Here is a 26,839-nt window from a genome sequence, read left to right on the forward strand (position 1 = left end):
TAACTGAAAAGCAGTGCATTGTATTGTATTGTATATGGAGCAGGATGCATCCGAATCTATTATTTATTATTATTACTATACTTTTATTTTTTATCCAATACATTATAAAACCAATGTTATTTATTTAATTTTCTTATACATTATATCCTCTCTGGTGTACATACACAAAGCACCCTATATTTATTATTTCCAGTGGTGTAAAGTGACTAAGTACATTTATTCAAGTACTGTACTTAAGTACAATTTTGAGGTACTTTTACTTTACTAGAGTATTAGCAGTTTTCAGTACTTACTTACTTCTACTCTACATCTCAGAGGCAAATATTGTACTTATTTTTAATTATTTGAAAACTGAAGTTACTAGTTACTATGTAGATTTTGCAAATACATGAATCACTTCAGCCCTATTTAAGTTTTGGCTATTGGAAAATAGCCGATCTACAAGCTCACAACCAGGTCACGGTGCGACACAGTGAGCTTGTAGATCTGCTATTTTCTAAAGATTTTCATTCATCTTGGTGGGAGGCCTACTTTTCTTGGACGCTTTTTTTCTCTCTGCCAAAAATAGCAGATCTACAAGCTCACAACGCGTCGCGCTGCAACACGTTGTGAGCTTGTAGATCGGCTATTTTTGGCTTATGTTCCCCCCATCTGGGGTTCATGTGGTTAATACTAATGTAATGCATAATAATGTAATGGTGTTTTAATTTTTCATTCATCTTGGCGGGGGGGCTGGGGGCTTGTCAAAGTGAGTGTATGACACTGTTAACATCAAAAGCCAGGTGCAGAAGTCCACTTTTAATGCCAAAATAAAGTCGGGTCGGACGTCCAGACTACAATACGTTCATTCAGAGGTTCGGGGGCCGGGGCTACCGTCCTAAAGTCGGCTGTAGGCTACGGTGCACGACGCATCAGCCACGGTCCGGACATGTTGTTGTAACATCCCAAACTCATCTCGCCGTTCCGCGGTGTTTACTTTATTAATTCAGCCCAGCTTCAAGTTAATTTTGTCGGCAGTGAAGCCAAGGAAACAACACCGATACTTTGGAAGAGACACAATTCAACTTCCAAATGCTTGTGGCCGGGAAATGAGCTTCGCAGAGCGGATAAAGTGTCAGCTCTTCGCCCTGGCCGAGTGGCCGTAACTGTCTGTGCTGTTCACTAGCTGTCACTGCAATGAGACTGTTCACTCGGAGTCGGTCTCCGCGCTGCGCACATGAATGTAAGACGCCGCCTTGCTTTTCTCTTTTTTTGGCTGATGGTGCGTTCAAGACGCCTCGGAAACACAGAATAGGATGAAATACAACATGACAAACCGATTTAACCATGGAATTTTGGGACACTCTTGAACGAAGTTTGAACGAAGAGAGAACGCCGTTCACAAACGCCGGAATGAACGCGTTCACAAAAACGTTCATCTAGCGGATATACAGTACGTTCAGTTCACGTTCGCCCAAAATACGAACGAGTTCATGAACGATCGTTCATTGAACGCGTTCAGGCACAACACTGGCCGCGGAACACCACAGATAGACCACTTCCTTCTATTTTCTTAACTCATAAGACCAGAGGCCAATTCTATAGACCAATTATTTGTTTACTAACATTGAGCCTGGACGCACAGGTGATTGTTTCACGCAATCAATTCCCAACCTGTTTCGGGGTGCACTGGTTTCAGCACACCCCAACCCCCTCTTGTGTGTGTTGGCTAGTGAGACGCGTCCTAACGAGACCTGATATAATGGGTTTCGTTGCGCGCATACTGGCTGCGTGCAGCCAGTGTGACGTCGTCTGTTAAGGGGTCTATAGTAACAGTTTTCAGAAAAATCAGTGGTGCTCAAACTTTTTCATGTCAAGGACCCCCACAATTATATGTATTTGGCCACGGATCCCCATCCAGGGACCCCCAGAAGCAAAGATTTGAGTTACAAATGTTAGCTTTAAGATATATAGATAGATTTTTTTGTCTGGATGGACGAAGAGGTGGAGTTGTTATGGATTATACTTCAAAAATAGTCCTCCGTTTCGCAAGGATTGAAGAGCCAGTTATTGGAAATGTGAGTAATAGAGTACGTGAAGTGAACCAACATGAGCTGTATCGTCAAACATTTTGCGTTTTGCCCCATTTTGAATGTTTACACGGAGACGCTAGGCAGAGCGTTTTCAAAGATTTCCACTCTGAGAGGTAGTTTCACTTTTTTTGCGTTTTCAACCCCCAAAAACGCTGTTGCCATGTAAATGGAAGGCACGTCTGGTAAAATGTGTTTGTGTTTTTCTGCAGGAACCTAATTACATAGCAGCCTGTCTAAACAAAATAAATACTCCTCTGTTCTCCAGTGTCTAGCACTAAGCGCAATATCATTCTCTAATTACCCGTTTGTGTGTTAATTAATTCAGGATCAGATTGAGAGCAAACATGTTGACGTGGATGATCTTAATGCTCGACATAACTAACGCTGCGTTTTGGGGCCTAAACTCACTGGAGGAGAATACAGTACTAAATGAGAAGGAAGCATTATGCAAATACTTTGTTTTAAACTTCCTACAGAGGCAGGAGTTGAGCGGAACCGATCCAATCTGGCCCAGAGAGAACTTCTATAGTGCCAGGTAGATCAAAGAGAGAGCGGCAATTAGCTGGCTCACACCACACAGCATCAACGATCAAACAGACCCCCCACACAACACATGGAGAAACAGAAGGAAATAATGGGTTGTAAGAAATCTCTATTTTCGATTGTTTTTCTTCCTAATGAGAAAAAGTAGTTGGAGCAGGTACTGTGGGTGACAAGCAATGAGGCTGTGCATTGTTAGTGTCTATCAAAGACTAGGTTAAATCAAGTGCATCGTAGCATACTTTCAAATTACAAACATGGAGGCACACATTATGTTTTTATGTGCATCTAGAATGAGAGTTTTTAAATATTTCGACTTTGTGTTTGAGACTACTTTAGCAGTACGGTAGCCCACGCACAGGTGACACACAACAAAAGCAAAAACATAACAATAAAAACACATGAGCACAGCCATGAGAAGATTTTACTTCACTTTTGAACAATAATTAGGTGCAGAATAACAGCTCTTATTCCACTGAAGTGCTGTAACATGTCATTAGGGCTGGCACCGTCATGACATTCTAGTTTTCACAAATAATTTGTGAATTAATTGGGGTTTTGACACTGGAACATTGAAAAGAAAGAAACAACAACATGTCTTTGTGTCTGATAAAATGAATATCAAATAAATTAATATTGAAACAAGCAACTTAAAAACTGGGGTCTGGGGTGCACACAAAAGCCAGAAAAGCTAACATTTTTTTACTCAAATAAATACAAAAATAAATACACTTCTTTTAACTGTTTCACGGGCCACTCCCAGAATCCATTGAGTGCACCCTTTGGATCTTAAAGGTGCTGTAAGTGGTTTGTTGGTTAAAACAAAACGTTTTTTTGTTAAAAAGGAGAGGAGAGGAGGCATCGGTTAAATTATCCACCATGGTGTGTAAGCTTGCAGAGATGTCTAATGATTTGTTAAAAGGTTTACTTTGGATTAAGGTGAAAAGAGATAGGAAGGATATGATTCTTTTTTTTTTAAAGCTTCCCCATTCAGCAGTCTTACCTCCAGTAAGAAGGGCTCTGTTTCAGCAGTCTTACCTCCAGTAAGAAGGGCTCAGTTTCAGCAGTCTTACCTCCAGTAAGAAGGGCTCTGTTTCAGCAGTCTTACCTCCAGTAAGAAGGGCTCTGTTTCAGCAGTCTTGCCTGTAGCCACACACTGGAAGGTGGCGTTCTGCCCAGCGTTGACCTCCACATCACCCAGTCGAGAAAAGTGTGGCACCTTGTCTGTGAAAGAATGACAAACACAACACCATGAACATGAAAGCTCTGCTGAACTGTTGGTAAGTTTGGAGCTCCCAATAACTTCATTGTCTCTATATGTTATGCATGTTGCACATGTCATCTATTCAATGGGCCGTATCACTGTTAACTGAATAATGACTTATCTGCTGTACTTTTTTTGTTTTGTATGTTTTCACTAGCAGAAAGCAACTTTCAGGAAGTTGCAATACCCTCCATTCATGAAACAGAGAAGTTTCAAGAATGTTGAGTGAAATCCCTCAATGTCCTGTGTACCATCTGTTCCGAAAGTTCACATAATTGTATAGGACATTGACTGATTTAAAACAAACGCTCCCCAACTGTAACACTTAATAATTATGGCAGCACAGTTTATTGACTGAAAGTTGCTCATAACATGTCATGGTGGATTTTTTTTCTTATTTTTTACCAAAGACTTGACAGAGACCATTAAGGTGCAATATTTATCATTGTTTAATACAAACCATCAAAAGAAGTCCACATAATGAGACTGAAGCAAAAATGTCAAATATATATGTATATAATACACATATGTCTCAATGTATTAAATATATATATGTGTGTGTGTGTGTGTGTGTGTGTGTGTGTGTGTGTGTGTGTGTGTGTGTGTGTGTGTGTGTGTGTGTGTGTGTGTGTGTGTGTGTGTGTGTGTGTGTGTGTGTGTGTGTCACTTATCAACAGCCCAGACAGACATAGACAGACAGAAACACTTAGTTACATAAATCTATTATGTCTGACAGGGAGACACACTCCATTTTTTGTTTCTCAGCAGTAGCCTACCAAATGTTTTACTCTCCAGGCATCACACACTACTTCGGATTTCAGCCTCAATTACTTTTACATCCCTATTAAAAAATAACACTAAATCCTTATTCTGAGCTTTTAGCCCAGACCTCCCATCTCCATATAACAGCTCAAAGCTCTGTTGGATGTTATCCAACAGGATGTATACTAATGATTGATACTCAGATGCAGAACAAGGTTCATTTTCCTAAGTACCGGCACTCTGTTTCACACAGTGAAAGTGCTAAAACAAAGGGGTGCATTTATTACACATGGAATAGTTGTTAAAACAGACCTGTACATGGGCGAGAAGGATAAGGTCTGGGGTTGTAGATGTGCTATTTTGGAAATTCTTCAAATTTTATTTTAAATGTTCCGTATAATGACAAGCCCATATTAGGGCCAGGTAAAGTGTCAACTGTCCATGGCCGGAGAGAAACCATCACTCTGTCTCAATGTATTAAATATTGTTGTGAATGTTGGTTAGTTACTCTGTCACTTGTTCAGCTTTTATAGAGGCAAAGTAGGGCTTACTGGCACATATCCTACATGCATGGAGAAGGGAAACAAGTCTAAAGAGGTCAAACCTCTAGCATTGTGTGTTTTGACTGGAGTTTAGACCTCTTGTTGGGGTTTTTCATGCAGCTTGGCTGGTGGTGCTGAGGTAAAAAGTTACTCATCATGGGAGTTGGGCCCAGCTCCGCTCTATCTGAAGGGGCATCGGGTCATGCCAAGGTCAAACTAAAGCTTGAGTTATACTTGGATGTGTGCGAGTGTCATGCAACTAAGTATAAATCAGGTATGAGTTCTTTGTGAGTTTTACACCGTCTCCACAGACGTTATTGTTTGAAGCAATAAATCACACTACACCTGCCTATTAAACTCAATTGTTTTACAGTTGACTCTTTCCAATAGTTACAAAGAAGCTCCATTTCCAGTCCGTTGGCTGACAGATATGTTTATTAAAGCCACCAGAATTGACAACATCTCAAGCCGCATCCTCAAAGTTTGTGCAGACCAGCTGGCAGGAGTATTATTTCCAACCTCTTCCTCTCCCAAGCAGTGGTCCCCACAGGCTTTAAGATGACATTGAACCAAGGTTTTGGTTCAAACCTGCTGTTGGGGACATTTTCAATCTGCATCTAAATCCTAAGAGATTAAGTATTAAGTTGTCAACTTGTCACCAATAGCTTCCATGCCTATGGGTGCATTTCGCCTTTCCGACATGTCGCCTTTCCGACATGTCGCCTTTCCGACATGTCGCCTTTCCGACGTTAACGTTACGAACCCTATACCTAACCCTAATCCTAACCCTAACCGCACGCGGACGCAACTAGTCGGAGTGGCGAGATGTCGGAATGGAAGGAACCCCCCCATGCCTATGTAGGAAATATGTGAGTGCTTTGTAAACAGAATCTCGAGAACCATGTGATCGACTGACTTGAAACTCGGCCCATCACGGACGACCCAAGAAAGTGCCATACCCGGCGTTCAGTCGGTTGGATAGGCGGTTGTCCAGAACCACCAATCCGACCAATACACCCATATACTGTATAGGAATATATGGAGATCCGGCACATATGGGCATGCCCAAATATGGGACCAACCGACTTCAAACTTGGCGCACGCATCGGCGAGGACATAAGCTGTAAGAAAAAGAATGGACAAAGTGACACCATTGGTTTCAACAGACCAGTTTTGAAGCCTGTTTCTCAGCGATTTCAAATCCGGCATCTTTCTATATCTGGTCCGTAATGCTACCAGAAACTACTGCTATTGGCTGCAACAGCTCAAACTATTCATAAATAAAATACCCATTCAGCAAGTAAAGGAAACTAAGCTCCTGGGCATCACCCGTGACAACAAACTGTCTTGGTCACAAGATTCTGTTGTAAAGAAAATTTGGAAGGTTATTAGCAGGGGTAAGGCGTTGCAGAACATATTTTACACCTGATCTAATTAAACTGGTACTAAACACACTTGTTCTTTCAAAGCTTGATTACTGCCAAATAATATGGTTGAATGCCACAAAGAAAGATTTAAGCAAACTCCAATTAGTGCAGAACAAGGCAGCACGGCATGCTCTCCAATGTCCATTTAGAACTAACCTCAACACCACGCACTTCCATTTAGACTAAAATGGCTAAAAGTTCAAGAAAACATTACTGCTGCACTGCTACTTTCAACATGGAAGGTTTAACAATCCAAAACCCCATCATTTTGGTACAGTCAGCTGAAACATAATTTAGAGTCAGATGCCACCAGACAGGCAACACAAGGCCGGTTTTCACTTCCCAAGGCAAAAACAAATTATTTGAAGCGCACAGTAGAATACAGAGAAATGGAAACATGGAACTCTTTACCACTGTTAATGACCAAACTGACACAGAAATCACCATTCAAAAAGCTAGTGAAAGGCCTCCATTTCCCTTCTTTTAAAGAAAGGCAAAGACCCTCTTGAGTGTACCTCCTATCGCCCAATAAGCTTATTGAACGTGGACTTTAAATTACTGTCAAAATTGCTGGCATCGCGCCTGGAATCTATTCTCCCATCAATTATTTCTCCAGATCAAACAGGGTTTATTTGTAACAGGCATTCATTCTCTAACCTCAGGCAGTTGTTTAACACCATATATAACCCCTCCCCCCCCAACACTCAAGAGGCTTTGATATCATTGGACGCAGAGAAGGCATTTGATAGGGTGGAGTGGAACTATCTATTTCATACCCTGGGGCAGTTTGGTTTTGGTGAACGTTTTATTTCCTGGGTTAAGTTGCTTTATTCATCTCCGCTAGCTTCAGTTAGGACAAACAATGTTCAATCTGAGTATTTCCGTCTTCACCGCTCCACCAGACAGGGCTGTCCCCTGAGTCCATTGTTATTCGCAATCGCCATCGAACCACTTTCGATAGCACTTAGGGCTAACCCGCTCATCACTGGTATAGTTAGATATGGTTGCGAGTTGAAGGTTTCACTCTATGCTGATGATCTCCTCTTGTATATTTCTAACTTACCTGTTTCGGTCCCTGCTGCCCTGGCTACTCTTAAATCTTTTGGTCAAATATCAGGGTACAAATTGAACCTGGACAAAAGTGAAATATTTCCCATCAATATTGAGGCTAGGAACTACTCACTACATGACTTTCCCTTTAAAATTGCTCAGGATGGGTTTACCTATCTTGGAATCCATGTCTCGCGGGAATATGAGGATCTCCATAAGACAAATTTTGCTCCCTTACTGACAAGAGTCAAAGCGGACTTCGATCGGTGGTCCTTACTTAATCTATCTCTTGCGGCACGGATCAATTCGGTTAAGATGAATATTCTCCCTCGGTTCTCCTATCTGTTTCAATGTATTCCCCTTTTTCTCCCCCAGACCTTCTTCAGTAAATTGGATGGCATGATCTCCGAGTTTATCTGGGATAAGAAAGTGCCAAGGTTGCGTAAACAATACCTGCAAAGACCCAAGTATCTTGGAGGAATGGCTCTACCCAATTTCGGGGTGTATTATTGGTCTGCCAATATCAGAATTCTCAAATATTGGATCCAATATGAAGCCTTTGATCCCCCCCCAATGTGGCTAGTCATGGAGTCAAACTCGGCTGGACCTGTAACATTGTGTGCTTTAGCACATTCCCCTATTCTTTCCTCTACCTCTCCATACACTAAGAGTGTTATTGTTAAAAAATCTTTAAAAATTTGGCTCCAATTTAGACGCCACTTTGGTCTACAGTCTTTCTCTACTCATTCCCCAGTGGCAGCAAACCATGTTTTTCATCCCTCTCTGGTGGACGGTGCTTTTTCAAAGTGGTCAGGCTTGGGCATTCGTGCTTTCAAAGACTTATATGTTGATAATGTTTTTGCATCCTTCCAGCAACTTTTGGACAAATATTCAATTCCCAGACAACATTTTTTCAGATATTTGCAGGTCCGTAGCTTTGTGCAAAGAACATTTCCCACATTTCCCAATCTACCTGATAACTCTGTTTTAGACATTTTTTTGGCTCCGTTACCATCTTTGAAGGGTGCGATCTCATGTATTTATGATGACATTTGTTGTCTACGACCTGAAAACTTGAACTCTATAAAAGCTCGTTGGGAGGGGGACCTGGGGGAGGAAATAACAGATGAGGTTTGGGATGCGATTCTGCTACGAGTACATGGGTCTTCTATTTGTGCGAGAACATGCTCTCATTCAATGTAAGCTTTTACACCGTGTCTATTATACCAAAGAACGATTGTCAAGGATCTATAATACTGTATCTCCTGATTGTGATAGATGTCATCAATCTCCGGCAGACCTCATCCATATGTTCTGGCTTTGCCCATCTATACACAAGTATTGGACAGAGGTCTTCCAGTCCTTATCTGGGATAGTGGGGAGAACGGTGGAGCCTACTCCTTTAGGTGCGCTGTTTGGGGTTTTCCCCTCACTGCCCTCCCTCTCTAAATTGGAGAAGGATGCTCTGGCCTTTGTTACTTTATTGGCTCGGAGACTCATTCTAACTAATTGGAAATCACCTACTTCCCCCTCTCACACTCATTGGATGAGAGACATCTTGTATTGTCTAAAACTAGAAAAAATAAGACTCTCATTGAATGGCTCCTCTAGATTTGAGAAAGTATGGGGTCCATTCTTTCAATTTGTCCGGAATTTGAATCCATCTTTGATCAGAGATACGGATATATGAGGTCTGGTGGAGCATTTATGTCGGGTTTGCTGTGGCGGAGGTGTGGTGCTGTAAAACGGATTTTGGATGTGATATGGATATGTATTGTTTGACTGGTGTTTTTTGTTCTAGTTCTGTTTGTTTTTGTTTTTGCCTTGTTCGGTCTGTGTTTGTTTATATATCCTTTTATATGTATATATATGTTGTATTAATTTTGTGTCTTTAATTTTATGTCTTCATGTCTTGGGGTGATAATGTAATCCGTATTGAGCTTTTTTATTTTATTGGTTGCCTTAAAAAGCTTTTCTGTACCTTCTTATATGCCTTTCATGCTGAACACTGCTATGGAAAAACCCAATAAAAAAAGTTAAAAAAAAAAAAAAAAAGCTAGTGAAGAGACACCTGGGAAAATATTTGTTGTAGGATGTTCTAGATTGTTTTTAATGCATTTGAATTAGTCTTGTATGTTTTCTTAAAATTATTTTGTATATGGACTAAAACGTGTAATGTACTTTATTCTTTATGTTTTATCTTTTTAAATTTAAATGCATGTACTGTTTTCATATGTGGACCCCAGGAAGACTTGCGGTGCTTTAGGGCAGAGGTTCCCAACCACCGGTCCGCGGACCGGTGCCGGTCCGCGGGACATGTCCCGCCGGTCCGTGAGAAGACACCCAGGAAATTCAGGAATTCCTAGTTCAGTCGTGTTTTTTTTTTTTTTATCATTAAAGTTATTATTTTAAACAAAGCCCAATAATCATTTCAACCCAGCTGCGCATCTATCATTAACATGTCACAAACAATACAAATATGTGTATAAAACAAATAGTGCTTGTAGACGTAGATCGATTATTTTCGTTGCGCGAGGCGGCGCCCAAGGACACTGAGGTATAATGTCTTCAGCAGCAGCGTAGTAGAAAGAACAGATCTGCAAGCTCACAACGCATTGCATCAGGGGGCGTTGTTTACAGCTGTTTAGCTTGTAGATTTGTTCTCCGCCCGACGCGTGCTCCGTAACGTCACTTAACAGCGCCAGACCAGTGTTGCCATGTCCGTTTATTATAAGCGACTTAAAACTCAAAATATCGCCACACGTGTCAGTGGCACGCCTCGCCTTAGCGGAGTAACCAACAAAGAGTGAAGTTGCTTGTAAATATTAATAGGTTGAAGTTTTTTTTAAACAGCCCATGTAGCCCAGGTTTAAAGTATGTGGCCGGCTGGCCGCTTCTTTTGGCCTTGTTTTTCTTAGACCTGGTTGCTTATTTCTCTTTCAATCTCTGGCAACACTGCGACTGACCACAATGCGTTATCATAATAGTTGGAGTAATTATCAAAAAAGATGCAAAAGCAGTCAACACTAACAAACTTCTTCACTGGGCCCACCAAGGCAGATAAAAGGCCAAATGAAGGCGAAAAAGAGGATGAAGGAGCTAAGAAAAAGAAAAAGTCCACGTTCAATCGCAAATATAACAGCTCCTACATCCAATACGGATTCACCGCAACAGGTGATGAAGATGCACCGGAGCCATTGTGTGTGTTATGCGGGAATACGTTGGCTAATTCGGCTATGAAGCCATCAAACCTGAGTCGGCACCTCCAAAAAAATCACCCGGAACACAAAGATAAGACAGTGGCATTTTTTGAGGAAAAAAAACGAGGACAAATAAGCCAGCAGCAGACAATTAAAAAGACAACTTCAGTCAATGTAACTGCTTTGAAATGTTCATATTTGGTGGCAAATAGAATTGCTAAATTAAAGAAGCCTTTCGACATTGGAGAGAGCTTGATACTTCCATCCACAAAGGACATTTGTCGAGAAATGTTTGGGGAATCTTTTGCTAAGAAAGTTGGGCACATTCCTCTCTCTGATAACACAGTAAAAAGGAGAATTGATGATATGGCTGAGGATGTTGAGACGCAGTTATTTGAAAGGATTCGTGCATCTCCATGGTATGCTATTCAAGTTGATGAGTCAACTGACGTGGAAAATAAGGCAATATTACTTGCTTATGTCCGTTATATATATATAAAGATGACTTGCAAGAGGATGTACTGTGTGTTTTGTCACTCCCAACAAAAACGACTGGAGAAGAAATCTTCAAAGCCTTGCATGAATATGCTACTGATAAACTGGACTGGGCTTTCTGTGTTGGTGTGTGCACTGACGGTGCTGCGGCGATGACTGGCCGCCTGTCTGGCTTCACAACTAGACTGAAGCAGGTTGCCCCGAATTGTGAAGCCACTCACTGCATCATTCATCGGGAGATGCTGGCAAGTAAAAAAATGTCCCCCGAGTTGAACACTGTATTGAGTGAAGTGATCAAGGTAATCAACTTCATAAAAGCGCACGCGCTTAACACTCGTTTATTTGAGCAAATATGTGAAGAGATGGATGCAGACCACAAGCGGCTCCTTCTACACACAGAGGTTCGATGGCTATCCAGGGGTAAGGCCCTTAACAGAGTGTATGAACTACGACAGCCGCTGCAGGTGTTTCTTACCGAGAAGGGCTCTGACCTGGCCAAGCACTTCGCAGATGAAGACTGGGTTGCAAAACTGGCGTATTTGTGTGATATATTTACACATCTGAACGAACTGAATCTGTCGCTCCAGGGGAAAATGACAACAGTCTTTAAAGTGGCCGACAAAGTGTCTGCTTTTAAATCCAAATTAGATTCATGGGCAAAACGAGTTGACAAAGGTGTCTATGATATGTTCCATACATTTGCCGATTGTGTGGGAGAAAGACAACGCAGACCCCTATCAAAACTGCTGAGCAACCACCTACGTTCGCTGTCAGCGGAGTTCCAGCGCTATTTCCCCCCCCAAAAGGACCCGAGGACTGGGAATGAATGGATACGTGATCCCTTTGCCTCCGACGCGTCAACTCTAACAATTGAACAAGAGGACAAACTGCTGGAGCTAAAGAATGACGGAGGATTAAAAACTTTTTTCACGTCGCATTCTGTCCCATCCTTCTGGATTAAAGTGAAGACGGAATACCCCGAACTATCCACACTAGCACTAAAGACCTTGTTACCTTTCCCGTCTACGTACTTGTGTGAGGCTGGCTTTTCAGCCATGACAGCCACCAAGACCAAGTTTAGAAGCCGATTGGATTGTACAAATACACTTCGTTTGTCTTTGACCTCAATCACACCACGCTACGAACTGCTTGTATCAGGGAAGCAGGCTCAGGTCTCCCACTAGTGGTGAGTTATTATTATGACCAAAGTTGTTTCTGCCTGCCTGTGTATGTGATACTGTTTTTCAACATGATGTCAAATCACTAATTAATTACTACTACTATGCAATGATGTGATGTTGCTATACTGTTTTTCAACGTGATGTCAAATCACTAATTAATTACTACTACTATGCAATGATGTGATGTTGCTATACTGTTTTTCAACGTGGTGTCAAATCACTAATTAATTACTACTACTATGCAATGATGTGATGTTGCTATACTGTTTTTCAACGTGATGTCAAATCACTAATTAATTACTGCTACTATGCAATGATGTGATGTTGCTATACTGTTTTTCAACGTGATGTCAAATCACTAATTAATTACTGCTACTATGCAATGTTGTTTGTATTGGCGAGTGTGTCGTCTCTCTGCTTTTAAGCTGTGCTGTATTTTTTTGCTATTGGTGTTGCGTGCAGTATGTGACGTTGCAAGACAGACTGTATTGACATGAGCGTGTCAAAGCTTATCCTCGCCGGGCCTACCGACAGCGGTAAATGTTGTGTTGTTGTTCGCGATTGTGGCTTGTGTCTCTGCATCAGTTGTACATGTTTTGTATTTTCATACTGTTGGAGTAAAAGTCTGTTATACACTCTCAGACCGTGTCTTTCTTACATTAATAATTTAGCCCCAACTGGCAGTGTATAATACGTGTCTAGATAGAAAATGTAATTGTAGCCCACCCATCATATATGTGACATATATGTGACATATATTTCCTTGCCGGTCCGCGAAATTTTCAAGAACTGGCAGCCGGTCCCTGGTATCAGAAAGGTTGGGAACCCCTGCTTTAGGGCACAGCTAATGGGGATCCTAACAAATAAACAAATAAACAAACAACTTTATCATTCATTTTAAAATGAATGGGACCATAATTTACTAAACGCATATCATGATGATTTTAAAAATCACACCCTGTGTGAAGGAAGCGGTGCCTTTGGGGCGGGGCTTAACTCATTTCAGTTCGTCCCTATTGGTGGTGTGAGTCCACTTACCAACTTGGTACTTGGTAGCATGCTGCAAACTGGAATGATGGCTGTTTAAAGCCCAGCCAATGGGCAGACAGAGGGGGCGGGGCTTAAGTAATTACAGTTCGTCCCTATTGCTGGTTTTAGTGCATGTACAAAATTTGTACTCCGTAGCATGCTGCGAACTTGAGTTATGGCTGTTTGAAGGCCAGCCAATGGGAAGACAGAGGGGGCGGGGCTTCAACAATTCATGCTGGTCCCTATTGGTGGTCTAAGTCCACATACCAAATGTGGACTTGGTGGCATGCTGCAAACTGGAGTTATAGCTGTTTAAAATCCCGTGCTCATACGGGCGGACGGACATAACATACGCTGGGGGTCCCTGGACCCCGCTTTGATAACTTCATCAATTCATGCTCGTCCCTATTGGTGGTCTAAGTCCACATACTGAATTTGGACTTGGTGGCATGCTGCAAACTGGAGTTATAGCTGTTTAAAATCCCGTGCTCATCCCGTGCTCATACGGGCGCTGGGGGTCCCTGGACCCCTCTTTGATAACTTCATCAATGCATGCTCGTGCCTATTGGTGGTCTAAGTCCACATACCAAATGTGGACTTGGTGGCATGCTGCAAACTGGAGTTATAGCAGTTTAAAATCCCGTGCTCATTCATCCCAGGCTCAAACGGACACGCAGACAGAGTCAAACGTAGAGCGGTTGGCACCGCTAAAAAGTCTTTAAATGATTGAAAACATAAAGCTTTTATGGAAAGGTTTACTACTAGGTAATAAAATCAAATGTAAAGTTAGCCCCAAAACCTCATTGACTTGTATTGACATTATAATGTATTGCGACCGGTAGATGGTGAAATAGCAACATCAGCTGGGCAATTAACTAATTCCCTGCCAATGACGTATTTTGACGGCTGTTTTTAGTAAGCCCACACTGCCAATGACGTCTTTTGACGTCTCTTAAAAAAATAATATTAATAATAATAAGTATTATTATTTTAATTATTTTTCCCGTTTATCACAAAGAACCAGGAGATAACGCGATCCAAAGATTTGGAGTGAAACCCTCCGTGATTAGCAACCATCAGGGGATCGATCATACTAGAGATAAATATTCTGTGACTACTTGAAAAGGTAAGAAAATCGCAAAATCCTGGCAGTGGGACCACACAGCCAGAAATAAGTCGGGCAGTGAATGAGGTAATAGGAACGGCAGGCTGAACAAGAAGTGAGCTTCAATTCCAGTGAGCGAGGACCCGAGAGAGTGCAATGGCCGACGTTGAGTGGGTCGGTTAGGCGGCTGACCAGAACCGCGATCCAACCGATATGCCCATATATAGGCATCACCATATATGGGCATATACAGATGACATCAGGGATCTCCTCACATATGTGCATAAAAGGGACACAGACAGACAAACGGGTAAAACAGGTACAATGGATTTACATAAACAGGTGGGGCATTAATTCCCAATTGCATTGTTCCCAACTTGCATCGTTGCTGACTTGCATCGTTCCCAAATAGACAAAGGTATACCAGCTCAAATATTTAGCTATAATCAAACAGGAGTTAAACGCTGCAATTTCTCAAAACAATATATGCATATTCCATTTCGATTGACTACGATTGGCTTCCAAAATTGGCCCGTTTTGCTAAAATAATTCCGATCTACCCCAAATTTGAATCACACATTGAGAGGCCTCTAAACAACGCAGAGCCAAAAGTGTTTTCAATTACGCTCATAAGCTGTGGCACAAATGCTAAAAATATATGACTTCTGCATGAAATTAGGCACCAAAGGTTTTGTGAGCCATGTGGCAACGACCATCAAACAGGGTTTTGATACGCCATACCATTTGCCTGCCATTTGCCACACAAACATGTGTGGGTGGGCCAGGTCAGGGGTCATCGGCCTCTATGAGGTGTGCCTGATGTTTAGGATCATTCAGGCCAATCTGAGGAGCCGAATAGTGACAAAGCCCTGAACCGGACTTTTACGGAATGCACTGGAGTCTAGGAGGAGCGTTTGTCACTATTTCGGGTTTACATGAACCATGCCACCGGTGCCGTTTATGCCCCCTCACTGACGCAACTCTCCCAAGTACTATCCGTTTCACTTTTATTCCCATATATGGAAATCTCTGTATATATCCAGTCTGAACTCCATATTTGGGCGAGTCTGACATCATATTGATGACACGAGCATCTAGGCAGCTCTACTTTAAAGCAAAGCACACAGAGTTGCAACAGCCATTATCGAGAGAGTGATCGTGATTGTTAGTGACTTTTCACCGTCTGTACACTGACTGCCAAGTGCCGTGGAAGGAGTGAGAGATCAAATCAAACTAGACCAATGTCTTCTGTTCTGGGCGTACACAAGCCCTTCTCTCTCCATAAACACATGGAGAGGAGCCACCACTGCCAAATGATGAGGAATGGACAGATCCCCTCGGCAGCCTGTCAGCAAACGATCAACTCTGTACCCAGCCGGAAACAAGGAGACACGGATCAACCCAGATTGTCCAGCCATCAACAGCTTACCAAGACCTTAACGCCACCAGGAGAAGTGACGTCAGTTGCCTTGCACGCAGCAAAGAGAATTCACATATGCAAACAGTGTCACAAGTGTTTCAGTCAGCTCAGTCACCTGAACAGACACCAGCTCATCCACACTGGAGTAAAGCCTTTCCACTGCAAACAGTGTGTCAAGCGTTTCAAAGAGTTGGATAGTTTAAAGAGACACCATCGTATCCACACTGGAGAAAAACCTTTCGACTGTAAGCTTTGCGACAAGAGTTTCAGTCAGCTCTCTGACCTGAGGAGACACCAGATTATCCACACTGGAGAAAAACCTTTCCACTGTAAACTGTGTGACAAGAGTTTCAGTTTCGCATATACCCTCAAGAGACACCAGCGTCTCCACACCGGAGAGAGACCTCACCCCTGCAAGCACTGCGAAAAGCGTTTCATTCAGCTGTGTGACCTGCAGTCACACGAACGTCTCCACACCGGAGAAAAACCCTTCCACTGTAAACAGTGCAAGAAGAATTTCAGTCGGCTAAGCGCTTTGAAGGGTCACCTGCGCATCCACACCGGAGAGAAACCTTTCCATTGCGAACGGTGCGGCAAGAGTTTCACTATGCTATCTAGTCTGACGTCACACCAGCGTGTCCACAGGGGGAAAAACCTTGCCACTGTAAACAGTGTCACAAGACGTAACCCACAATAGTTTCACCAGCAGGTAAAGAGATAAATTAAAAAAAGAGACTAACTGATGTTCATGTGGGGGGCGCTATAGAGTCTTAGATCCCCATTCCAAGAACAGAGAGCAAGAGACCAGCAGAGCAGAACTCTGATTCTATGGGCGCATAGGTGAATGGTGAGAGAGCCCCTTGTGGGCAGTGATCAGCTGGGTGGAGCTGAAACCAAATTTCCCCTGTGGGAGCAAGTAGGTCAATATACACAGACAGGCACCGCATGTATAAAGATCCAGGTTCATATAAGTTGCAGAAGTTTGTTTTAGTCTTCTGACGAAGAACATTTCTGTTGATTGACTGTCATTTTTGGGGCGGTGTAGCCGCCCCCTATAAGTGAGTTTTGGACACCGACCAAAAAAATTGTGTACCCCCTAACCCTTCCATTGTTAATGCAAATCGATACTTTTTCATATCAGCCAATCACAATACAGCTAGTGTCATCACCACTAACTGTAATGTGATTGGCTGACTTTGCAAATTCAGGACTGTGATTGGCTAGCGAAACACATGACACATGTGCAGCCCTATGAATAGCAGTATGGACTTTAAAAAAAGTCACTTATCCTTTTTTTAAAGTAAGTCATGTTGTGATGACCACACACCGCCCACTTCACACTGGGTGTGATTTTTACTTTTACACAAGTACTTTTGTGATATCTGAGTTGTGTTTTTTGGGGCGGTGTAGCCGCCCCCTATAAGTGAGTTTTGGACACCGACCAAAAAATGTGTGTACCCCCTAACCCTTCCATTGTTAATGCAAATCGATACTTTTTTCATATCAGCCAATCACATTACAGCTAGTGTCATCACCACTAACTGAAATGTGATTGGCTGACTTTGCAAATTCAGGACTGTGATTGGCTAGCGAAACACATGACACATGTGCAGCCCTATGAATAGCAGTATGGACTTTAAAAAAAGTCATTTATCCTTTTTTTAAAGTGAGTCATGTTGTGATGACCACACCGCCCACTTCACACTGGGTGTGATTTTTTCTTTTTTGTTCAAGTTTCAAAGCTTAGGGTTAGTCTATTGAGGTGTGCACAGGTGGCCTCGTGCTACTGATTAGCCAAAAAAAATCCATTGTGTCTAATGTAATCTAAGAATGCCATCGACTCACCTTGGCTAAAAAGGGAAACATACCCTGTGTTTCATTCAAAAGCCCTTCCACTGTAAACAATGTGACAAGACTTTCAACGAGTTATGTCATTTAAAGAGACACCAGAGTATCCACACTGGAGCAAAACCTTTCCATTGTAAACAGTGTGATGAGTTTCAGTCATTTAGCTGCTCTGAAGACAAACCAGGGTGTCCACATTCCACATCGCTGTCCAACAGGAGGTGCTAAACACACCAAAACAAACGTGGTCTCTGAAATATCCCGACGATGAGCCAAGCGATGTAAATGTAGATTGCCTTGTTGGTAATGGATTCATGTTTGACTCGTGATCATTTGCTCGGCCAGTAAGTTAAGCGTCCTACATGCTTTAAAAATATTCCATCCGACGTGTTTTTTGTTATTCTTATTTATCAAATTTTAGAGAGCATTGTGTCTGTCTGACTTGAAATTGTAATTGAGCTGAAGCCAACCACTTCCATTTCATATCTTTATTACAACAACCAATCCGTCTATAAATGTGCAAAATCTCTCTGTCCGTCTGTTGTTCACGTATCTCAAGAACCACCTGACTGACCGACTTGAAACTCGGTGCTCCCATCACAGATGATCCAAGGGAGGTGCCATGCCCGGCATCAAGTCAATCGGATATGCAGGTTGCATAGAACCGCCAATCTGACCGATATGCCCATATACAGGCATAAATGGAGTTCCGGCAAATACAGTATGCATGCCCATATATGGGACCAACCGACTTCACACTCGGCACATGCATTGGTGAGGACCCGAAGGAGTGCACTCAGGGTTGCCAGATCTGCTTATTATAATACATCAGCTATTTTTCAAATAGCTGATGTATATGTTAAAGTGCGCATGTGGCCCATAGTCGCTTGTTTTGGGCTGGTTTTCCTATACCTGGTTGCTTGTTTCTCTCACAGAATCTGGCAACACTGAGTGCAATGCCTAGCGTTGAGTCGTTGGATAGGCGGCTGTCCAGAACCGCCGATCCCATATATGGGCATATATACTGATGACATCAGGAATATCCATGTATGGGCATAAACAGGATACAGGCATACAGACAGATATAGATGCAGAGATCTCCAGATACAGTATGTCCACAAAATGGACACAGACGGGTACAAAGGGTTTGCATAACCGAGTAGGGCATTAATTCTCAACTTGCATTGTTCCCGACTTGCATCGTTGCTGACTTGCATCGTTCCCGATTAGACAGGTGCCCGGTCTAGTAATTATAACTATAATAATATAATATATTAACACATTACCCGCCAAGGACGCAGATATGCGTTCTATTAAATGCATCAATTGCTCACCAAGAGCGCAGATATGCCTTCTATTTTCAAATAATTATTTTCTAGAAAATTCCACAAGAGGGCGCTCTAACACAGCTTAGGAATGATCCCTCGTCACTCAGAGAAGCAATAGACAGATGTGACGTCATTCCAAAAAAATGGACGTATGTCCGCCCCAACGTTAGGATTTTTAGAAAAACACTTCTAACTCCCACCATTCTCTTTTTTTTTTGTGATGAAAACCACCCGTTTCCAACGGGCCATAGCTCCAAAATGGCTACTCGCGGTAGAAATGTTATTGTTCCAGTGGATACACGGATCCCTCCCCCAACCCACGGACACAAATATCGTCTATTTAAGGTAATAAACGCTGGCAAGGGGATAAAAAAACAGTGTTTTAATATCAGGCAGTCAATGTGTTAAAGACGTCATGAAATGCTTTATTGCTAACCTTTTTTGTTAAGTTTAGCTCAGAAACAGGGGTGTGTTTTCGTTTAAACAATCACAGTGTCAGCTGACAGTCCCATCCCCTACGGACTATGGGATCTCTGGACTTTACACACTGCACTGATCAAAGCGTACTGCGCAGTTGAGGCAGGCAGAGAGAAAGAGGGAGAGGGGAGCAAATGTTGCGCCACCTTTGTGTACTGCATTGCTTATTTCTCACCTCCAATGTTTTCAGATTGAAAATTTATTTGAACAGATACCTATTTTTTATGTACTGGTTTAAGTTTAAAACGAGTAATGTGTGCACTGTCTGCATCATAATGAAATCGTCATATAAATATATATAATTAATGTAACAACATTCTTTATACTTAAAGTAATACTAGGTAACTTTTTCAATAAAACTAAAGTTAAATTGTATATCTTTTGTGAGTGGCAAATGTTTCACAACACCCACTCCATGAATTTCACCCCCGAAAGCCTTTTATTTATATATTTTCTATTGAACGGTGTCGGGGGGACTTTCCCGCGAAAATGACGTCATCTGTCCGGAAAACGGAAGCGGAAATGCACCGGTTTCCTGTTTGGCCAGGAACTACCACACCGGTTTCCTGTTTGGCCAGGAACTACCACGCTAATAACAAAAGGGGAACTCACGCTGATTTTAAGAGATTGTATGATTTGAAGATCGAAAAACAACAGAAAAAGAAAACACAACTCACGGTAACTAAAGCTCCACTGGCTAAGAGAAACGATCCACATATCGCATAAAACAATTAAAAGAACGCTTTTTGAAACGCTTCCGTCTTCCGGTGAAAACAAATGGAATTCTGGGTAACAGAGGAATAAACGAACGGCCTGCAGTGATGGTAATGACCAGCAGAGGCTGCTAAAAATCGTTATTTGTGGACCTGCATTGTATAACTTTAAAGCATAATATACAGTAAGTGTTCATTTTTACTAAAAAATATAAAAATAAACGGGATGTATTTTATTCTCCTTAAGTTCTCCTTAACCACTTGCAACCCAGCAAACCTATTCTGGGGGAACATTCAGCAAAAATAGCCTAGGCGTAAAGTGAAAAAAAGATCATACAGTTGTAAGGTGAGTTTTACTAATTAAACTATTATGTTTCCTAAATAATATTGAATAGCATGCTTTGAAAAATAAAATAAAAGGACAAATGATAAAGCTCTGAAGATCAATCCTAGTTTTGTATTAATCTATTTGAATAGATCATTCCGCATGCACAGTACCAAACACAGTTCATTAAATGCAAGTGGCATCTCCGCCACGCTCAATATTGTACTTGCTGTAATGCACACATCTCCACACGTTCATAAGTCAATCCAAACAAACAAAAGTAATCCAATAACTTGTCAGGATAGATCAATAAAAAGAATCCATAGCAATGAAGTATTGCCAATAATCTGACAGAAGCTAATCAACAACTCGGCAGCGAAAATAAAAATCTCTCTGGTATAAAGACTCATTGATAGATATTTCTGTGCGTAATCTCCAGTGATGGTGGCATGCAGTTATATATTCCACAAATAGGCCCAGGCCGAGCAAAAATAGATCGCCCATAAAGCGATAAAATATGGTCTACCATACCGGTAGTCTGACTTCACAAATAATTAGCATAAAAAATTATAATGGTCATTATATTTAATAGCATCTTTAGATTTTTCCTAAATGTTTTTTAAAGCAAAAATAGCCGATCTACAAGCTCTCAAGCTATCATGATGAGGTTGTGCAGCCTATATATTGTTGTTATTTGACGTACAATGAAGTATAAGGTCTGAAGTGGACATTTAATGGCAATGTGTGCCTATGCTATTTTAATGCAGGCTAATAAAAATAAGGCAACATAAACACACACAAATGGAATAACAGTAAAGGCACCAGGATGAGTTAAACCTGGCTGTTAGCCTCTTGACAGAATAAATCTCTACGGTAACTAACTAACATTCATGAAACCGTGTCAACAGGGGTAGTACAGTAGAACGGGGGGTACTTACACCAGGGGTACTTTAACAGGGGGTGGGGGGTACTTACAACAGGGGTAGTTAAACAGGGGGTGGGGGGGTACTTACAACAGGGGTAGTTTAACAGCACAATGTCGTCCAGAGCCATGTAGCCCTGGCGCTCCTCCGAAACAGTCGCCTCAAACACAACCTGTGAAGAGAAATGAGAAAATTAAATATGTAATTAATATGATTACATGGTGAGTAGTTTGGTAGAGGACACAGTAATGATTTAGACTTCATGCCATTTTCAAAAAGCTTTGATAACATTGACCCCACTTGTGAAACACCTGCAACACATGTGCAGATGTTTTGGTCATGTGCATCTTTGCGTACATATTGGATTGAGATTTCAGAGACAACTGGGACACTTATCGAGCCGAGTTTTGCATTTCTCAGTTGCCTTTGGCTAACTCTCAAGCAAAACTGATAGCTTTTGTAACATTATTGGCAAGACGTCTAATACGCATGAAACTTAGGTTATCCCTGTTACTTTTCTTTCTTATTATTTTACCCTCCACTATACTTGCAGTATTCATTAGGATGGAAATGGTTATAATCATATTCTGACGTAACTACTATAGTCTACATTTGAAGTTTAATCAATAATTATACTACACTCAATGACACATAATAAAACAAAGTCATTTTCTTTCTCTCTCTCAAAACGTCCACAGTAGCCACATGAATCAAGTGTGCCCTCGTTCAACCAGCAGAGCCAGCAGACACATGCAGTGCATCAAAGTGAATGAGGCCCCCACTGAGTCAATCTACAAGCTGTCATTAAATTCAGCAGAGGAAAAATCCTCATTTCCTCCCAAATTATCAGGTTTCAGCGAATCCACACAACCAATGAAATACAATAAATGTGGCCCAGCTTGACAAACTTTTACTTTTAACTTTTAAGTCTATTTCTGCTTTTTCTTATTTGACAGTCATTTGCACTTTCAGGATATCTGTTCACCATGCAAAACAAAGTTTTGATTGATTGATTGATTGATTGATTGATTGAATACTTTATCGATGCCAAAACGCGCCAAATGGATGAGGCTTGTTTCCATTGTGGTCCATTTAACATTCAACACTCAAACAACTGGACAAAACAACAATGCAACAACAGCAAGCACACAACAATATAGAAAATCTAAATATACAGATTAAATTAATGATAGTGACATAAAAAGGGGGTGGGGCCCCGGTTACAACCCTAGGGGGGTTGTGCAGTAAACGGCCAGCAAGAATTTAAGTCCAATTTGAATGGGGAAGTTAACACTTTCAGGGCTGTTAGTAGAGCGTTCCACTGTGTTGTGGCTGCATAGTAAAAATGCTTTTTTTACCATTACACAAATTGAACTTGGAGGGGACGAGGTCAGAGGAACTCCCCCTGGTGGAGTAGCTACTGTATGAACATCCCCTACTCTGGAAAAGTAGTTCGAAGTCCTTGGGGAACTGCTCCTTTGAGTATCTTGAAAACCAGACCCACTGAGAACTGGGAAACTTCCACCTTGAGCCATCCTAGCCTAATGAAGTGGACTGGGGTTAGGTGAGACCTGGGGTGCAAGTTGAAAAACAATCTCACAAGCTTATTTTTGGGAGGTCTGCTGTTTAGTCTTCAGGGGTTTGGCGATGCTTGGTGTACCATGACGTGCAAGCATTTTCAAAATAACAATGGATGGAGGGCTCTGAGAGTCCTCAGAGCACTCCTGTTGATAAACAAGGAGATCCTGCCCAAAGATCTTGTTCTTTGATAGACTTTTGTGATGCCACTTTTTCACCGGAAAGTTTGTTATGCAAAATACAACCCAAATAGGTAACCTCAACTTTGCTTGGGACTACATTGTGACCAACACTCATCGTAAGCCCCGGAGACGTACCGATATTGGACCCAAATTATATGGATTCGTTTTTTCCCAGGTGTAATGACAGTTTGTTATCAGAAAGCCAAGTGGAAATATTGCTGAGCTCTGTGCTGAGGGCATTTTCGACCTGCAATGAGTCCCCTGTCTGAGACCAGGAGCGCTGAGTCAGCGAACAGGAACAAATTGCAGTTACATGCTAATTTCATGTCGTTAACGTATATTCAGGGCTAACGCTAGCGCAGGGCTAGAGCTAATCCTAAATGCTGTAGAGGAAAATATTACGGTTATACATTTATTTCATATTTACATGTCGATTTACGCTTTGCCATTTGTGTGAATCATACCCTGGTATTTCAGGATTGTGACAGTGGCATATTAGCACCCCCTTGCAGGAGTACTCTGCCTGGGTCAAATCTAGCCCCAAATGAGGAAGGAGCTTAGTCTAGTGAAAGCCACATTGTGCCATCATGTGCTCAGGCGAGCAACGCACTGTATTGCATTTGTAGACAATACAGCAGCGCCAGAGGGCCAATCAATAACATACAAGGCCGCGGCAAGATGGATACAGACCGAAGCTGTCTCCCGTCCTAAGTGATGTGTATTTTTCATTCTCATGTGGCGGCCATTAGAGACGACCGCCCGCTTAGCTCCTCAATAAATCACGAGTCACGGACCCCGCTGCCATCGATTCCCCCGTCTCCGAGCCTTGACCCACCCTCGTTAAGCCCCTCTGTGTCGGCGCTCACTTGTGGAAAAGTGCCATCGAGTGTGACTGTGTGTCACAGGAGGAATATCAGAGCGCACGTACTGTACGGGCCGGGAAAACTGCTTGTTCGCTGCATGTGAAAGACTAAGCAGGATGACACAGAACACAGAGTGGGAGAATGATGCGGAAAACATAGATGGGAGAAAGAGAGAGAGATGTGTGTGCGTGGGACGAGATACTGGAGAGTTATCTGGCATGGCAGAAGGAGAGAGAAGTGGAGGTAGTGGAGATGGAGTGGGTGTCTAAGCTGCATTGATTATTCGTGAGACCAGATAGGATCTTTAATATTCGATTGCAAAGTTCCCCCCAATTCCAATCCCCATCACCAGAAGGCGAGGAGCTACATATATTGCTGTGAAGAAAGTGGGAGGTAGTTTCATCCAAACTGAGAATATGCGACATTCATAGTGATGTCATGAGGTTCATAGTGATGTCATACTCCATCCTTCGCTCTGCAGCACCACCTCTGTATGCTGCAACAGGATGACCAATGAAAGTGGGCGGGACTCCATAACACTCCCAGACACGACTGTGATCGACAAATCAAAGCTCAGTTTATTGGGGCGCCGCTGGCCTAGCGGTTAAGGTGCATACCACGTATAGGCTCTAATGCATGTGCCGAGCTCGACGACCATTGCTGTGTGTCACTCCCCGTTTCTCTCTCTCTCTCTCTCTCTCTCTCTCTCTCTCTCTCTCTCTACTGTGTACTATCAATAAAGGCAGAAAGGCCATACAAAATATATATTTTAAAGTTTCCCATCAGTTTATTGAAACTGGTGGGAGAGAGAAACCATGTTATTATCATCAATGGAGGAAGGGGAGGGAAAAAATCCATCAAACTCCAAATCAGTCTGTCAGATCCACCACCTTCTGGTATGGGGAGAGTTTCTATACCGAGGGAATGGCGAGATAGAGGGATCGGAGCATGGGATATGAAGTAAAAAAAAAAAAAAGGAGGGATTTTAATAGCAGCGGAATGACAAACTCCACACTGTGTCCTCTCATGTTCTCCAAGCGCCCGAAGGAAAAATACAGAAAACCGGCGTTGGCTGGCAGCAGCAGAGACGCCGCAATAAAAGGAGGATTTGTACGGTAATGAATATTTATGGCTTCTGGTTTTCATTATATCTGCATGCGCTGTAACGATAGCGCTTTCAATTTGTACATGGAGACCACTGATCTAACCCAACAGTTTAATTAATTTAACGACTTGCACGCAAACATTTGAGGAACAGAGCCGAGCAAAGATTGCAACAGTTTTCTGTCAATTGATCGGTTGGGTTAGAACAAGACAACCTGTATTGATCTGTATTGGTGCCATGGTTGTGAAATACGTGAAGTATAGTGCAGCTAGGCTGGCCTCACATACATACTGTACTGTAGCTTCTACAGTATGTAATATTAAAGAACAGCAGGCAGAGGAATGTAGAGAATAGTTAAATAATACACTATTCAGCACAATACTAGAGATTTAGAGTGAACAGTGTGATCAGTGTAAAAGAAAAGTAATAAAATATAGTGAAATAATATGTAAAATGAAATGGATGAGAGTATCAGTCAGTGAGCCACCCATGTCTCCTAAACCAGTGATTCTCAACGAGGGTTCCAGGGACCCCCAGGGGTGCTTGAGGGGCTTCCAGGGGGCCCTGAGCTAAATGGTTGATTATGGCTATGTAACTCAGAGAGTTAAATTAACACTGAGGATTTTGGGTCCCAGAGATTAAAATGGGGGTCCATGGCCTAACGCATATCAAACTGGGGGTCCTTGAAAACATTTTTTGAAAAGAGATTGATCCAGAGCTGCTCAAACACCTGCTGAGACCAGAGATCATGAATATTCTACTGAAGAACATGACACTTCACTGGAGACCATGAATATTCTACTGAAGAACATGACACTTCACTGGAGACCATGAATATTCCTCTTGGTTAAGCAGAAAGAGAAAGAATGAGACAGTTCAGAGAGAGAGAGAGAGAGAGAGAGAGAGAGAGAGAGAGAGAGAGAGAGAGAGAGAGAGAGAGAGAGAGAGAGAGAGAGAGAGAGAGAGAGAGAGAGGCCCATAACTTGGCTGCTTTGTTTAATAAAGTTCAGAGTCAAACAGCTTTCCTTCCAGCTCTCTTTACTGTGACCTCACTTTATCTTCAGATAAGAAGCCAAACAGTTGAGAGGTGAGTTGAACGCAGACCAGAGAGAACACACCCACTCATTGACCTGCAGTCATCACACTCTGGCCTGCATCAAGACCTCCTGACCTGCAATGTGATGCTACAGTATATGTGCATGATGTGTGTGTGTGTGTGTGTGTGTGTGTGTGTGTGTGTGTGTGTGTGTGTGTGTGTGTGTGTGTGTGTGTGTGTGTGTGTGTGTGTGTGTGTGTGTGTGTGTGTGACAAAGACTAACTAAAGAGACGTTCTCTCTAATTGTTGTTAGTTTTTGTAGATGTACCAAAACAGCTACATGGTGAAAGAAATGTTGTTGGTGTTTACAATATAGC

The 26,839-nt window shown here is 42.1% G+C and overlaps 1 protein-coding gene across 1 annotated transcript in view; it reads right to left on the minus strand.

Moving 5' to 3' along the window:
- Positions 1 to 26,839, minus strand: part of LOC311061531 (receptor-type tyrosine-protein phosphatase U-like) — a 165,224-nt gene that overhangs the window by 93,732 nt on the left and 44,653 nt on the right. Inside the window, exons 3-4 of the mRNA XM_084080189.1 lie at positions 21,789 to 21,870; positions 3,721 to 3,836 (exon numbers count right to left, since the gene is read on the minus strand). Of these exons, the coding sequence (XP_083936315.1) occupies positions 3,721 to 3,836; positions 21,789 to 21,870 (198 nt within the window). The remainder of the gene's footprint in view (positions 1 to 3,720; positions 3,837 to 21,788; positions 21,871 to 26,839) is intronic.

This window comes from Gymnoscopelus microlampas, assembly GCF_963454915.1.
Source record: "Gymnoscopelus microlampas genome assembly, chromosome: 15".
Taxonomy (NCBI): domain Eukaryota; kingdom Metazoa; phylum Chordata; class Actinopteri; order Myctophiformes; family Myctophidae; genus Gymnoscopelus; species Gymnoscopelus microlampas.